Source organism: Saimiri boliviensis, chromosome 8 (genome assembly GCF_048565385.1).
Source record: "Saimiri boliviensis isolate mSaiBol1 chromosome 8, mSaiBol1.pri, whole genome shotgun sequence".
NCBI classification, from domain to species: Eukaryota; Metazoa; Chordata; class Mammalia; order Primates; family Cebidae; genus Saimiri; species Saimiri boliviensis.
The window spans coordinates 3,245,036-3,260,150 of record NC_133456.1 but is presented as its reverse complement, the minus strand read 5'-3'; the positions used below and the strand labels follow the sequence as shown (position 1 = coordinate 3,260,150).

At 36.9% G+C, this 15,115-nt stretch overlaps 1 protein-coding gene across 17 annotated transcripts in view; it reads left to right on the top strand.

Moving 5' to 3' along the window:
• SENP7 (SUMO specific peptidase 7) overlaps positions 1-15,115 on the top strand; it is a 216,935-nt gene that overhangs the window by 125,084 nt on the left and 76,736 nt on the right. For 11 of the 17 annotated variants that reach the window (XR_012518701.1, XR_012518700.1, XM_074403579.1 and 8 more), the window contains one exon: positions 10,317-10,511. The exons of 4 other annotated variants lie outside the window; for them this stretch is intronic. Coding sequence is in view for 11 of the 13 variants with exons in the window: in XM_074403579.1 (XP_074259680.1) it covers positions 10,317-10,511 (195 nt within the window). In the remaining 2 variants the exon portion in view is untranslated. Of the gene's footprint in view, positions 1-6,362; positions 9,910-10,316; positions 10,512-15,115 lie in introns of all 17 variants that reach the window. 2 more of the 17 variants (XM_074403587.1, XM_074403584.1) reach the window with 2 other exon arrangements.

Here is a 15,115-nt window from a genome sequence, read left to right as displayed (position 1 = left end):
TTTTTGATGAGATTGTTTTTTTTTCTTGTTGACTTGTTTGCATTCATTGTAGATTCTGGATATTCGTCCTCTGTCAGATGTATACATTGCGAAGATTTTTTCCCTCTCTGCATTGTCTGTTTACTCTGCTGACTTTTCCCTTTGCCATGCAAAAGCTCTTTAGTTTAATTAAGACCCAGCAATTTGTTTTTGTTTCTTTTGCTTTTGGGTTTTTTTGGGTGTTGTTTTCTTTTGCTTTTGGGTTCTTGGTCATAAAATCCTTGCCTAAGCCAGTGTCTAGAAGGGTTTTTCCATTGTTGTCTTACAATTTTTGTAGTTTCATATTTTAGATTTAAGTCCCTAATCCATCTTGAGTTGATTTTTGTATAAGGTGAGAGTTGAGGATCCAGTTACAGTCTCCTACGTGTGGCTAACCAATTATCCCAGGACCATTTGTTGAAAAGGGTGTCCTTTCCGCACTTTGTTTTTGTTTGCTTTGTCAAAGATCATTTGGCTATCAATATTTGGGTTTATTTTTGGGTTCTCTATTCTTTTCCATTGGTCTAGGTACCTATTTTTATATCAGTACCGTGCTGTTTTGGTGGCTATGGCCTTATAGTGTGAGATCAGGTAATGTGATGCCTCCAGAATTGTTCCCTTTGCTTAGTCTTGCTTTGGCTATGCAGGCTCTTTTTTGGATTCATATGAATTTCGTAATTCTTTTTTCTAATTTTGTGAAGAATGATGGTAGTATTTTGATGAGAATGATACTGAATTTGTAGATTACTTTTGGCAATGTGGTCATTTTCACAATGTTGATTCTACCCATCCATGAGTATGCGATGTGTTTCTCGTTGTTTGTGTTGTTTATGATTTCTTTCAGCAGTGTTTTGTAGTTTTCCTTGTAGAGGTCCTTTGGCTCCTTGGTTAGGTATATTCCTAAGTATTTTTTTTTTTTTTTGCAGCTATTGTAAAAAAGGTTGAGTTTTTTATTTGATTCTCTGCTTGGTTGCTGTTGGTGTATAGAAGAGCTACTGATTTGTGTACATTATCTTGTATCTGGAAACTTCGCTGAATTCTTTTTTTCAGTTCTAGGAACTTTCTGGAGGAGTCCTTAAGGTTTTTAAGGTAAACAATCATATAATCAGCAGGTAGGGACAGTGACTTCCCTTTTACCAATTCGCGTGGCCTTTCTTTCTCTTGTGTGATTGCTCTGGCTAGGACTTCCAGTACTATGTTGAAGAGGAGTGGTGAGAGTGGACATTCTTGGCTTGTTCCAGTTCTCAGAGGGGATGCTTTCAACTTTTCCCCATTCAGTATTATGTTGGCTGTGGGTTTGTCATAGATGGCTTTTATTATTTTGAGATATGTCCCTTGTATGTAAATTTTGCTGTGAGTTTTAATCATAGAGTGATGCTGGATTTTGTTGAATGCTGCATCTCTTGAGGGATTTTTGTTTTTAAATCTGTTTATGTGGTATATCACATTTATTGACTTTCATATGTTAAACCATCCCTGCATTCCTGATATGAAACCCGCTTGATCATGGTGGATTATCTTTTTGAAATGTTGGATTTGGATAGCTATTACTTTGTTAAGGATTTTTGCATCTATCTTCATCAGGGGTATTGGTCTGTAGTTTTCTTTTTTTATGTCCTTTCCTGGTTTTGATATTAGGTTGATACTGTCCATAGAATGATTTAGGAAAGGTTCCCTCTTTCTCTGTCTTGTGGAATAGTGTCAATAGGATTAGTACCAATTCTTCTTTGAATGCCTGGTAGAATTCTGCTGTGAATCTGTCTGGTCCTGGGATTTTTTGTTGTTGGTAACGCTTAAATTACCATTTCAGTCTCACTGCTTGTTATTTGTCTGTTCAGGTACCTAATTCTTCCTGATTTAAGCTAGGAGGGTTCTATTTTTTTCCAACAATTTATTCTTCTCTTCCAGGTTTTCTAGTTTATGAATGTAAAGGTGTTCATAGTAGTCTTGAATGATCTTTTGTATTTCCGTGTTGTCAGTTGTAATATCTCTCATTTTGTTTCTTATTGAGCTTATTTGGATTTTCTTACTTCTTTTCTTGTTTAATCTTCCTAATAGTCTATCAATTTCATTTGTCTTTTCAAAGAACCAGGTTTTTGTTTCATTTATGTTTTGTATTTTTTTTTTTGTTTTAGTTTTGATTTTACTTAGTTCTGCTCTGATCTAGGTTATTTCTTTTCTTCTGCTGGGTTTGTTTGCCTTGTTTCTCTAGTTCCTTGAGGTAAAACCTTAGATTGTCTGTGTTTATTCAGACTTTTTTTTTTTTTTTTTTTTTTTTGGAGACAGTCTCACTGTGTCACTAGGTGCCAGGCTGGACTGCAGTGACATAATCTCAGCTCACTGCAACCTCTGCCTCCCGGGTTCAAGCAATTCTCCTGCCTCAGCCTCCTGAGTACCTGGGACTACAGGTGCATGCCACCATACCCAGCTACTTTTTTGTATTTTTAGTAGAGACAGGGTTTCACCATGTTGGCCAGGATGGTCTCGATCTCCTGACCTCATGCCTCAGCCTCCCAAAATGCTGGGATTACAGGCTTGAGCCACCGTGCCCGGCCTATTCAGACTTTTTGATGTAGGCATTTAGGGCTATAAACTTTCCTCTTAGCATCCATCGCTTTTGTTGTGTCCCAGAGGTTTTGATAGGTTGTGTCACTGTATTGAGTTGGAACAGTTTTTAAATTTTCATCTTGGTTTTGTTTTTGACCCAGTGATCATCAGGAGCAGGTTATTTAATTTCTATGTATTTACATAGTTTCGAAGGTTCCTTTTGGATTTGATTTCCAATTTTATTTCACTCTGGTCTGAGAGAGTACTTGGTATAATTTCAGTTTTCTCAAATTTGTTGAGGCTTGTTTTGTGGCTTATCATATGGTCGGCCTTGGAGAAAGTTCCATATGCTGTTGAATAGAATGTATATTTTGTAGTTGTTGGATGGAATGTTTTGTACATACTTGTTAAGTTCATTTGTTCCAGGGTATAGTTTAAATCCACTCTTAGTTTGTTGACTTTCTGTCTTAATGTTCTGTCGAGTGCTGTCTGTGGACTAGTGAAGTCCTCCACTATTATTGTGTTGCTGTCTATCTTATTTCCTAGGTCTCTTGGTAGTTGTTTTATAAATTTGGGAGCTCCAGTGTTAGTTGCATATATATTTATATTTTCCTCTTGCACTAGTCCTTTTATCCTTATATAATGTGCCTCTTTGTCTTTTCTAACTGCTATTTCTTTTAAGTTTGTTTTGTCTGATATAAGAATAGCTACTCCTGCTTGCCTTTGGTGTCCATTTACCTGAAATGTCTTTTTTCACCACTTTACCTTAAGTTTGTATGAGTCCTTATCCATTCGGTACTGTATCTTTTAAGTGGAGCATTTAGGCCATTTACATTCAATGTTAGTATTGAGATGTGAGGTACTATTCCATTGTGCTATTTGTTGCCTGTATACCTTGTTTTTGTTTTTAAAATTGCATTTTTATTTTATAGGTTCTGTGTGATTTATGTTTTACAGAGATTCTGTTTTGATGTGTTTCCAGGATTCGTTTCAAGATTTAGAGTTCCTTTTAGCATTCTTGTAGTTGCTTGATAGTGGTGAAGTCTCTTAGCATTTGTTTGTCTGTAAAAGACTGTATCCTTCCTTTGTATCTGAAGCTTAGTTTTGCTGGATACAAGATTCTTGGCTGATAGTTGTTTTGTTTGAGGAGGGTGAAGATAAGGTTCTAATCCCTTCTAGCTTGTAGGATTTCTCCTAATAAATCTGCTGTTAATCTGATAGGTTTTTTTTTTGTTGGTTACCTGATGCTTTTGTCTCACAACTTTTAAGGTTTTTTCCTTCATCTTACCTTTAGATAACCTGATGACAATGTGCCTAGGTGATGATCTTTTTGTGATGAATTTTCCAGGTGTTCTTTTTGCTTTTGTATTTGAATGTCTAGGTCTCTAGCAAGGCCAGGGAAGCTTTTCTCTATTATTCCCCAAAATACGTTTTCCAAACTTTTAGATTTCTCTTCTTCCTCAGGAACACCTATTATTCTTAGATTTGGTCATTTAACATAATCCCAGACTTCTTGGAGACTTTGTTCATATTTTCTAATTATTTTCACTTGGTCTTTGTTGGATTGGGTTAATTTGAAGACCTTGTTTTCAAGCTCTGAATTTCTTTCTTTCACTTGTTCAGTTCTATTGCTGAGACTTTCCAGAGCATTTTGCATTCCTGTAAGTGTGTCTGTGTTTCCTGAAGTTTTTTATTTATGCTATTTATTTCCTTGAATGTTTCTCCCTTCACCTCTTGTATCATTTTTTTGGACTTCCTTACAATGGGCTTTACCTTTCTTTGGTGCCCCCTCTCCCCTCCACCAATTAGCTTAGTAACTAGCCAATTAGCTTAGTAACTAGCCTCCTGAATTCTTTTTCAGGTAAATCAGGGATTTCTTCTTGGTTTGAGTCCATTGCTGGTGGGCTAGTGTGATTTTTTTGGAGGTGTTAAAGAACCTTATCTTGTTATATTACTGGAGTTGGTTTTCTGGTTCCTTCTCATTTGAGTAATCTCTGTTAGAGGGTAGGCCTAGCTAGGGCTGAAGGCTGTTGTTCCGATTCTTTGGCCCCACAGTGTGTTCCCTTGATAGTAATCTTTCCCTTTTCCTATGGATGTGGCTTCCTGAGAGCGGAACTGTAGATCATTAATTTGTTTAAGTTCCTTGTAAACTCGGGAAATTAGACATTTGTTATATGGATAGATTGCAGTACTTTCTCCCATTCTGTAGGGTGTCTGTTCACTCTAATGTTAGTTTCTTTTGCTGTGAAGAAGCTCTTTAGTTTGATTAGATCACATTTGTAAGTTTTTGCTTTTGTTGCCATTGCTTTTGGCATTTTTGTTATAAAATCTTTGCCTGTACCTGCCTGTGTCCTGAATGGTATTGCCTAGATTTCCTTCCAGATTTTTTATAGTTTTAGGTTTTACATTTAAGTCTTTAATCTATCTTGAGTTAATTTTTATCTATGGTATAACAATGGGGTACAGTTTGTTTTTTTGCATATGGCTGGCCTGTTTTCCCAGCATCATTTATTAAATATGGATTCCTTTGCCCATTGCTTGTTTCTGTCAGGTTTGTTGAAGATCATAGAGTTGTAGGTGTGCAGTCTTATTTCTGGGTTCTTTATTCTTTTCCGTTAGTCTTTGTGTTTATTTTTGTGCCAGTACCGTGGTGTTTTGGTTACTGCCCTATAGTATAGTTTGAAGTGAGGCAAGGTGATTCTTCCAATTTTTTTCTTTTTGCTTAGGATTACCTTGGTGATACAGGGTTCTTTTTGGTTTCATATGAATTTTAAAGTAGTTTTTTTCTAATTCTGTGACGAATGTTGCTGGTAGTATGATAGAAATAGCATTGAATCTGTAAATTACTTTGGGAAGTATGGCCATTTTAATATTAATACTTTGTATCCAGGAGCCTGGGATGTTATTTCATTTGTTTGTGTCTTCTCTAATTTTTTTTAAAGCAATGTTTTGTAGTTTTCCTTATAGAGATCTTTCAACTCCCTGGTTAGCTGTATTCGTTCACAGGTATATTATTCTTTTTGTGGCTGCTGTGAATGAGATTACTTTTGTGATTTGGCTTTCTGCTTGGTTGCTGTTGGTATATAGGAATGCTAGTGATTTTTGTATATTGATTTTGTATCCTGAAACTTTTCTCAAGTTGTTTATCAGCTGAGGGCGTTTTTGTGCCGAGACTACTGGGTTTTCTAGATACAGAATCATGTTGTTGCAGCACTTTTTATTATGATTATGGCATGAGTGGATATTTTCAAGAGTTTTCTGAAGTATCTGTGCATTCAGTATTATTAAGGCTGTAGTATAATGGAATGGAACAGATAACCCAAAAAGATAATAATAATAACAGGTTCTTCCACTAGGAAAGTTACTTATGGGTCACTTATTTAACTTTTCTGTACTTTGGGTTTTTCATGTTTACAATAAAGAGAGGACTACTTTATTTTAAAGTTTTCCAACGATCTAACATTTTATGCTGTCTGGAACATAGTAAAAAGAACATAGTTGTCTTTATGTAGCAAAAATATAGTTTTAAAATTTTTGATTAGGGAATGTGTATTTTTTTTAGTCATAATGCCATTGCACACTTAATAGACTACAGTAGAGTCTATTAAGTATAGTAAACATAATCATATATTCACTGGAAAGCCAAAAAAATCATGTGACTTGTTTTATTGTGATACTCACTTTACGGCGGGGGTCTGGAACTGAACCAGCCCAGTCTCCAAGTATATTGCCTATACTTTTGTTGAAGTGAAAATGTGAACTTCACTGTACTTTGTTACCTTTGTTGTTTTATGCAGAGGCATCTAGAATGATGAATCCTTTCCAGAAGATTTTCAGTTTACTTTGCCCAGACCCATCAGAGGAAATCACTGTTGTGGTAGCTATATGAAATGTATTTCTTAAATCGTAAGACTTGAAACTTGAAATTACTTCTTGATCCATGGGCTGTTGAATGGATGTTTTGTTAGCAGGCGTGAAAACAACATTAATTCTCTTGTACTTCCCCATCAGAGCTCTTTGGTGACTAGGTGCATTGTCAATGAGCTGTAATATTTTGAAAGCAATTCTTTTTTTTTTTCTCTGAGTAGCAGTTCTCAAAGGTGGGGTTAAGTGATTCAGTGATACATGCTGTAAACAGATGTGCTGCCATTTAGTCATCCAGACTTTGTTGTTCCATTTTTAGAGCATAGGCAGAGTAGACTTAGCATAATTTTTTATTTTTTTGAGACAGAGTCTTGCTCTGTTGCCCACGCTGGAGTGCAGTGGCATGATCTTATTGCAGCCTCCACCTCCTGGGTTCGAGTGATTCTCCTGCCTCAGACTCTGAAGTAGCTGGGACTACAGGCATGCACTACCATGCCTGGCAATTTTTTTTTTTTTTAAGTAGAGATGGGAGTTTCACTATGTTGGCCAGGCTGATCTTGAACTCCTGACCTCAAGTAATCCACCAGCTTCTGCCTCCCAAAGTGCTTGGATTACAGGCGTGAGCCACCATGCCTGGCCTGATTTAGCATAATTCTTAAGGGCCTTTGGATTTGTTGCATGGTACGTGAGCACTGGCTTCACAGATACGTCACCAGCTTCATTAGCTCTTAACAAGAGAGTCAGCCTATCTTTTGAACTTATGCATTGACTTTTCCTTTGTAGGTATGAAATTTGTAGATGCCATCTTATTCCAATATAGGACTCTTTTAGCTACACTGAAAATCTGTTGTTTAGTCTAGCCACCTTCATCAGTTATCTTAGCTAGATCTTCTGGATAACTTGCTGCAGCTTCTTCATTAGTACTCGGCGCTTCACCTTGCACTTTCATGTTACGGAGATAGCCTTCTTCTTTTTCTTCTTTTTTTCTTTTTTTTGAGGCAGGCTCTCATTCTGTGGCCCAGCATGACTTATTGCAGCTTTGACCTCCCAGGTGGCGCCATCATGGCTCACTGAAGCCTTTACCTCCCAGGCTAAAGCGATACTTTCATCTCTGTCTCCCGAGTAGCTGAGGCTACAGGTGCATGCCACAGCATTTTTTTGTAGAGACAGGGTCTCACTATGTTGCCCAGGCTGAGACAACTTCTTTTCTTGAAGTTTACAAACCTACTTTTCTTCTGCAGCTTCCTAACATCTCTCAGTCTTCACAGAATTGAAGAGAGTATCTTGCTATATAGGCTTTGGCTTAAGGGAATGTTGTGGCTGGTTTCATCTTGTATCCAGACTACTATAACTTTCTCCATATCATCAGTAAGACTGTTTTGCTTTCTTATTATTTGTGTGTTCATAGGAGTAGCACTTTTTTTTTGAGGTGGAGTGTTACTCTGTTGCCCCAGATGGTGTGTAGTGACAGAATCTTGGCTCACTGCAACCTCAGCCTCCTGGATTCAAGTGATTCTTCTGCCTCAGCCTCCTGAGTAGCTGGGACTACAGGTGCTTGCTACCATGCCTGGCTAATTTTTGTATTTTTAATAGAGATGGGGTTTCACCATGTTGGCCAGGCTGGTCTTGCACTCCTGACCTCAAGTGATCCATCTGCTTCAGCCTCCCAAAGTTCTGGAATTACCAGTGTGAGCCACCATCTGGCCAGGAGTAGCACTTTTAAATTTGTTCAAGAACTATTCTTTTGCTTTCACAACTTGACTTTGCAGCAAGCAGTCTTGCTTTCAGCCTGTCTCAGCTTTCAACATGCTTTCCACACTAAGTTTAGTAATTATTAGCTCCTTTTTTTTTTTTTTTTTTTTGAGAGAGACAAGGACTTGGTCTGTTTCCCAGGCAGACAGAGTTGGTACAGTCTTAGCTCTCTGCAGCCTTGAACTCCTGGGGTCAAGTGGTCCTCCCAGTTTAGCTTCCCAAGTAGCTAGGACTATAGACATATACTGCCATGGCCAATTAATTATTTTATTTTTTGTAGAGATGGAGTCTTGCTGTGTTGTCCAGGCTGGCCTCAATCTCCTGGCCTCAAGTGATTATTCCACCTTGACCTTCCAAACTGCTGGGATTGCACGTGTGAGCCACCACACCCAGACATTTCTAGCTTTTGATTTAAAGTGTGAGGCCTGTGACTCTTCCTTTCACTTGAATACTTAGAGGCCATGGTAGCATGATTAATTAGCATAATTTCAATATTGCTGTGTCTCAGGGGATGGGAAGGCCTGAGGAGAAGGAGAGAGAGAGGACAATGGTTGGTAGCTGAAGCAGTCAGAACACACACAACTTTTGTTAATTAAGTTCGATGTCTTAGGCATGCATGGTGTGTGGTGCTTCAAAGCAAATATGGTTGTGCCATCAAAGATCACTGATTACAGATCATCATAATAGATGAAATAATAAAAGATTGAAATATTTTGAGAATTAGCAAAATGTGACGCAGAGACACAAAGTGAGCAGGTGCTGTTGGAAAAATCGTGTTGATTGAGATGTTCTACTCAAGGTTGCCACAAACCTTCCATTTGTGAAAGACACAGTATCTGTGAAGTGCAGTAAAGTGAAACACAATAAAATGAGGTATGCTTGTACTCTGGCCCTTTCTGTGTATTGTTTCTTACACACAGAGTATAAGTAAAGTACAGCTAGTGGCATATTGATAGCAGTCAAAGGGGGCATCTAATAAAGAGAAGTTATGAACACTTTAAAATTACATAACAAGAACTTTAAAAAATCACGGTAATTTGGCTTGGACCTGTGAATTCTGGGCTGAATATTAATATTGAGGGCATTACTGGCAAAGTAATGTTCATAATAATGGCTGGTCAGCAACGTAAAGATTGCACTAATTTTATATGTACTTCTTTATATCAAATGTACATCCTCTGTTAAGAAGATGTCAGGCTTATAGAGTACATTTGATATAAAACTCACCAATTTAAGGTCTGGAGCCTTAAAAATACACTCCAGGCTAGACGCATTGGTTTACACCTGTAATCTCAGAACTTTGGGAGGCTAAGGTTTGGGAGGATTGCTTGAGCCCAGGACTAGCCTGGGCAACATAATGAGACATAGTCACTACAGAAAATAAAAAAAAATTAGCTGAGCGTGGTGGCTTGTGCCTGTAGTCCCAGCTACTTAAGAGGCTAAGGTAGGAGGATTACTTGAGCCCGGGAGGTTGAGGCTGCAGTGAGCTGTGATTGTGTCACTGGAATCCAGTCTGAGGGACAGAGTGAGACCCTGCCTCAAAAAAGAAACAAAAACTTAAATTTTCTAAACATTTAATATATTGATTATTTTCCTGATGCTTTTATGTGTTAGCATATACATTATTACCATTATATGTGCTGTTTCAGTTACGGAATCCTTCATTACCAGAGATGCAATCTGCATGATGTCTTGTTGGATTTATCATTTGTCATTTCCCAATAGCAAGTATGTAAATTACTTATGAAGGACCTTTCTGCTAAATGAGAAGAACAAAGATTTTTTGAATTGTTTGTAGTAATCTGTGTTTTTAATAATTACTGGAAAAGAAAATAATTTTTTGAGAAGAATTTGTTAAAAGTTTAAGCCCCTCAGTGGCATCCATTAGTGTAATTAAAGACATTGTAGTGATAGGCTAATCTGTGCTTTATGTGATAAGAAACAAATACTTCTAAAAACAAAAAGACTGTGTTTTCCTATAATTTTAAATATTTATGGATCGATTTCTAGGGTGGTATAGTTTGAAAAACTTTCTTGTGCTAAGATGATGATTGAAAATTCAACTTCCTGGAATACATTTTTTAAAAAATCTGAACACTTCAGTACAGTACAGTGTTTGTTATTCTGTGTGACAGGATACCCCGAGTTATATTGACGAATGTCCTGGGAACGGAGTTAGGAAGAAAATACCTAAGGACCCCACCTGTAACTGAGGGAAGTTTGAGTGATACAGACAACTTACAATCAGAGCAACTTTCTTCATCATCTGATGGCAGCCTAGAATCTTATCAAAATCTAAATCCTCACAAGAGCTGTTATTTATCTGAAAGGTATGTTTAGTGATAACTTTACTCAAAATAATTATATTTATTTTTATGCATCCTTCCTGTTCTATTTCACAGATATATTATTGCTAAATGTGAGGTAAATGTGCTCTGATAGCTGGTAATATTTTTCTCCCTTGCTGGCTGGAATAGCTATTGGAACCAACAGTCCATGGCTAATAATCTGTTTTAAAAGCACTGGTCGCCATAATCGTATTTTGGAAAAATGGATACAGGCACTTAATGAAAATCTGGTAACCTATTTCAGTGTCCCAGTTTGTCTGGTATAATTGAAATCCATTCCTCTGCCATTAGTCTGTTCCTCTCTCTTTTTGTTTTCTCTTTGTCCATCTGTCCATCCACCCATTCAGTCTTGTCTGCTATTTTTATATTCAGACTCTAGAATTGTAACTGGTACTTATACTCAGTAAGTTTTTGTTGAATGAATGCTGAACACATTCCTTAAAAAAAGTTTTTTTCCATTAACAAATAGAAAAGCTGAATTCTATGAACAAGTGTAACTTGTTGTGCCAATAAGAGAAATGCAGCTCTGAATGTGCCTTTGTTTTCAGCTCTAGGAGAGGTTGGTGTGTGGACTGGAAATAAGAAAAAAAATCTGAGGCACAAAGCTAGAGATGGTCAGTTAGTAAATTCTATTACATTTAGAAACTTCCATTTGCCACGAGCTTCTGAAGTTTCTCTTTTTATTCTCTGTGTTCAGCCTGAGGATAGTTTTTATGTAAATGAAAAATTGATTATCTTAATTTCCATCCCCCAAACTGTCCAAAGCTAACTTCTGCTTTGTATTTCTGTTGTAAGCCTAATTACATTAAATAGTATTTATAGTTGCCTTTTTAAAGATCGACAACAATTTCATTATTTTAACCTCTATTTTCTATGAACTCTTGAATTTTTCTTCTTTTGGAAAATATTTTACGTTTTCACCTAGGTTCTACTTAGTGAATTAGTAACTACCATTTTAACTTTATTAGATCTCTTTCTAAGTGTGTCCCCCAAAATGAGAATTTCAGTGGCATTATCCAATTACTAAATTTAATGTGTAGTTGGGGAAATTAGTAATGTATCTTATCAAGTGGCTCATGCCTATAATCATAGCCCTTTGGAAGATGGAGGCAGTAGGATCATTTGAGACCAGGAGTTCAAGACCAGCCTAGGCAGCATAGTGAGATCTCGTTTCTGTTAAAAATGAAAAAAGTGAGCCAGGTGTGATGGTGCATACTTGTAGTCTCAGCTACTTGGGAGGCTGAGGTGGGAGGATTGCTTGAGGCCAGGAGTTCAAGATTGCAGTGAGCTGTGATTGCCACTGCACTCTATCCTAGGTGACAGGGCAAGCCCCTGTCTCAAAAAGAACAACAAATGGGCATGGTGGCTCACGCTTGTAATCCCAGCACTTTGGGAGACCTAGGCGGGAGGATCACCTGAGGTCAGGAGTTCGAGACCAGCCTGGCCAACATGGTGAAACCCGTCTCTACTTAAAATACAAAAATTAACAGAGCGTACTGGTGGCACCTGTAATCCCAGCTACTCGGGAGACTGAGGCCGGAGAATTGCTTGAATCTGGGAGGCAGAGGTTGCGGTGAGCCACCTCCCAAAAAGACAAAACAAAAGCGAAATCCCCAAAACAACAACAACGAAAGCATCTCTATTCACATTGTAGTATAGCTGTTTGTTTCCTCCTCCTTTGCTATACCATGAGCTTCTTGAGGAGAAGAGGTATCATGTTTTATTTGCATTTGTACCTAGTACTTAGCTCAATATATACTACACTTTTTGCACTTGGGTTAATGCTTATGTTATTTAATGTGAGCTTCAATTTTCTGAGTTGTAAAAAGAGAATAATTTTGAATGCCCTATCTACCTCACAAAACTGTTCTTTTTCTTTTAAATCTTACTTGTGAAATTCTTTGTGCTCATAAAATACTGTATAAGTAAAATAAATGAAAATGTTATTAAATATATTTTCTGTAGAAGGAAAACTTACGTTGATTGAGCTGTAAGTCAAATGATGAACAAAAAGGAAAGATTAAACAAAGAAAAAAGCTTATAATGTACCATTGCCATGGAATTAAGATGATATCAGTGCACATTTATGCTGTTATGAAAAATCGCACTTTTGAAGATTCTATGAAACAATCAAATTGTAATCTGTATACTTTGGCCTTTATGCCAATCTCGGGCTAAGGTTTAATAACAGTAATAGGTATAATATTTTTGGTCATTTCACAAAACTATTCACTGGTAATGGTAGCATTCCTTTAAATCCTTTCTTAATAGATATGAAATTCTCAGGTGGTTTTGATGGGGGCCTTGAAAATTCATTCTCTTAGTGGCAATTTTATTTGATTCTTGCATTTGGAATAAGCATAAACTTTGGAGCCAGACATCTGGATTAAGATATTAGCTATACTGCTAATACATTAATTTACCTTGGGCAAGTTTCTTACCCTGTCTTTAAAACAGTTATAATAATACTTGCCTTATTTGGTTAGTGTGCAGATTTAAGGAGATGACCCATGTAAAGTCTCTAGTATAATACCGGGAACTTAGTAGGTGATTACTAAAAGTCATTATTTTTGTGTCTTTCTTATTGCTGCTGATATCAAAAGTACTATTAAAGGATATTGCTCCAGTTGATGTTACTGAAATCTTTTACACTGAGGATGCTAGCATGTGTTCCTGAGTCCACTGTTGTCACTACCATTGCTGCCAAAGCAGTTGTCACTGTTTTCTTAGCCTCCCCATTGAGTTTAACAAGTACTGAACTCCTTAAACCAAACTTTAATTCTTTCTTCCCTTAAGATGAATTTGTTAATCTTAACCCTAAGATCATATGGAACCAAAAAAGAGCCCAAATAGCCAAAGCAGTCCTGAGTGAAAAGAATAAAACTGGAGGCATTACACTACCTGGCTTAAAAATACATTATACCAAAACAGCATGGTATAAAAACAGACACATAGACCAACAGAGAACCTATAAATAAATCCATGTATTTACAGCCAGCTGATTTTCAACAAAATGTACCAAGAACATACACTGGGGAAAGGGCACCGTCTTCAATAGTGATGCTGTAAAAATACAGAAGAGTGAAACTAGACCCCTGTCTCTCGCCACATATAAAAATAAACTCAAGATGGGTTAAATACTTTAAATGTAAGACCTGAAAATATAAAACTACTGGAAGAAAGCATAGGGGACGTGCTTCTGAACATTGTTCTAGGCAAAGGTTTTATGACTAAGACCTCAAAAGCACAGGCAACAACAAAAAATGCACAAACAGGACTATATTAGGCCGAATGGCTTCTGCTAAGGACCCATCCAATTAACAGAGTAAAGAGACAACGTCCAGAATGGGAGAAAATGTTTGTAAACTATTCATCCAGTAAGGGACTGATACCCAGAACATATGAGGAACCCAAAGAACTCAACAATAAAAAAAATAATAATTCTGTTAAAAAGTGAGCAAGTGACATACAAAGACTTTTCTCAAAAGAAGACAAACAAATGACAAACAGGTATATGAAGAGTGCTCAGCATTGCTAATTATCAGTGCTTATCATTGCTAAGAAGCAAACCAAAACTACATTGAGATATTATCTTACCCAGAATGGCCATTAGAAAGGCAGAACAGCAGATGTTGGCAAGGATGTGGAGAAAAGGGAACCCTCATAAGCTGTTATTGGGAATGTAAATTGATACAACTATTATGGAAAGCAGCGTGGAGATTTCTCAGAAAACTAAAATAAAATAGATTTAAAAAAAAAAGAAAAGGAAAAACCAAAAACCAAAAAAAAAAAAAATATAAAAATATACATAGTAGAATACCATTCAGCCATAAAAAGGAATGAAATTTTGTCATGTGCAGCAACATGAATGGAACTGGAGATCATTACATGAAATAAGCCAAACAGAAAGATAAATATTACATGTTCTCTCTCACGTGGGAGCTTACATAAATTTATTTAATGGAGGCAGAGAGTAGCATTATAAACAGTAGAGGCTGGGAAGCATATATGTGGTGGAGGATGATGGAGAGAATTTGGTTAATGGCTATGATACAGTTAGATAGAAAGAATACATTCTAATATTTAGTAGCAGAGTAGGGTGACCGTAGTGCATTGTATATTTCAAAATAGCTAGAAGAGAGGAATTGAAATGTTCCCAACACATGGAAATGATAAATACTCGAGGTGATGAATACCCCAAATAATATGACTTCATCATTACACATTCTATGCATGTACCAAATACCACATGTACGCATGAGATTCAGCTGTTATAAACCTGTTTGTCCTGTTTAGTCTTTTTTGCACATTCCTGCTTCCTGTTACAGTTTTCCACCATTCTATGAAGAGAAGGAGGCCCTCACTAGAAGCTGTATTGTACTTTTTAGCGCGATTAGCTGTGAGCTAAATAAATCTCTATTCATTATAAATTACCCTGTCTCAGGTATTGAGTTACAGCAACACAAAACAGACTTAAGACATTTGTAATTAGCGTTGAACATTTTTTCATATGACTATTGGGCATTTGTATATCTTCTTTTGATAAATGTCTGTTCATTCCTTATCCATTTTAAATTGGATATGCT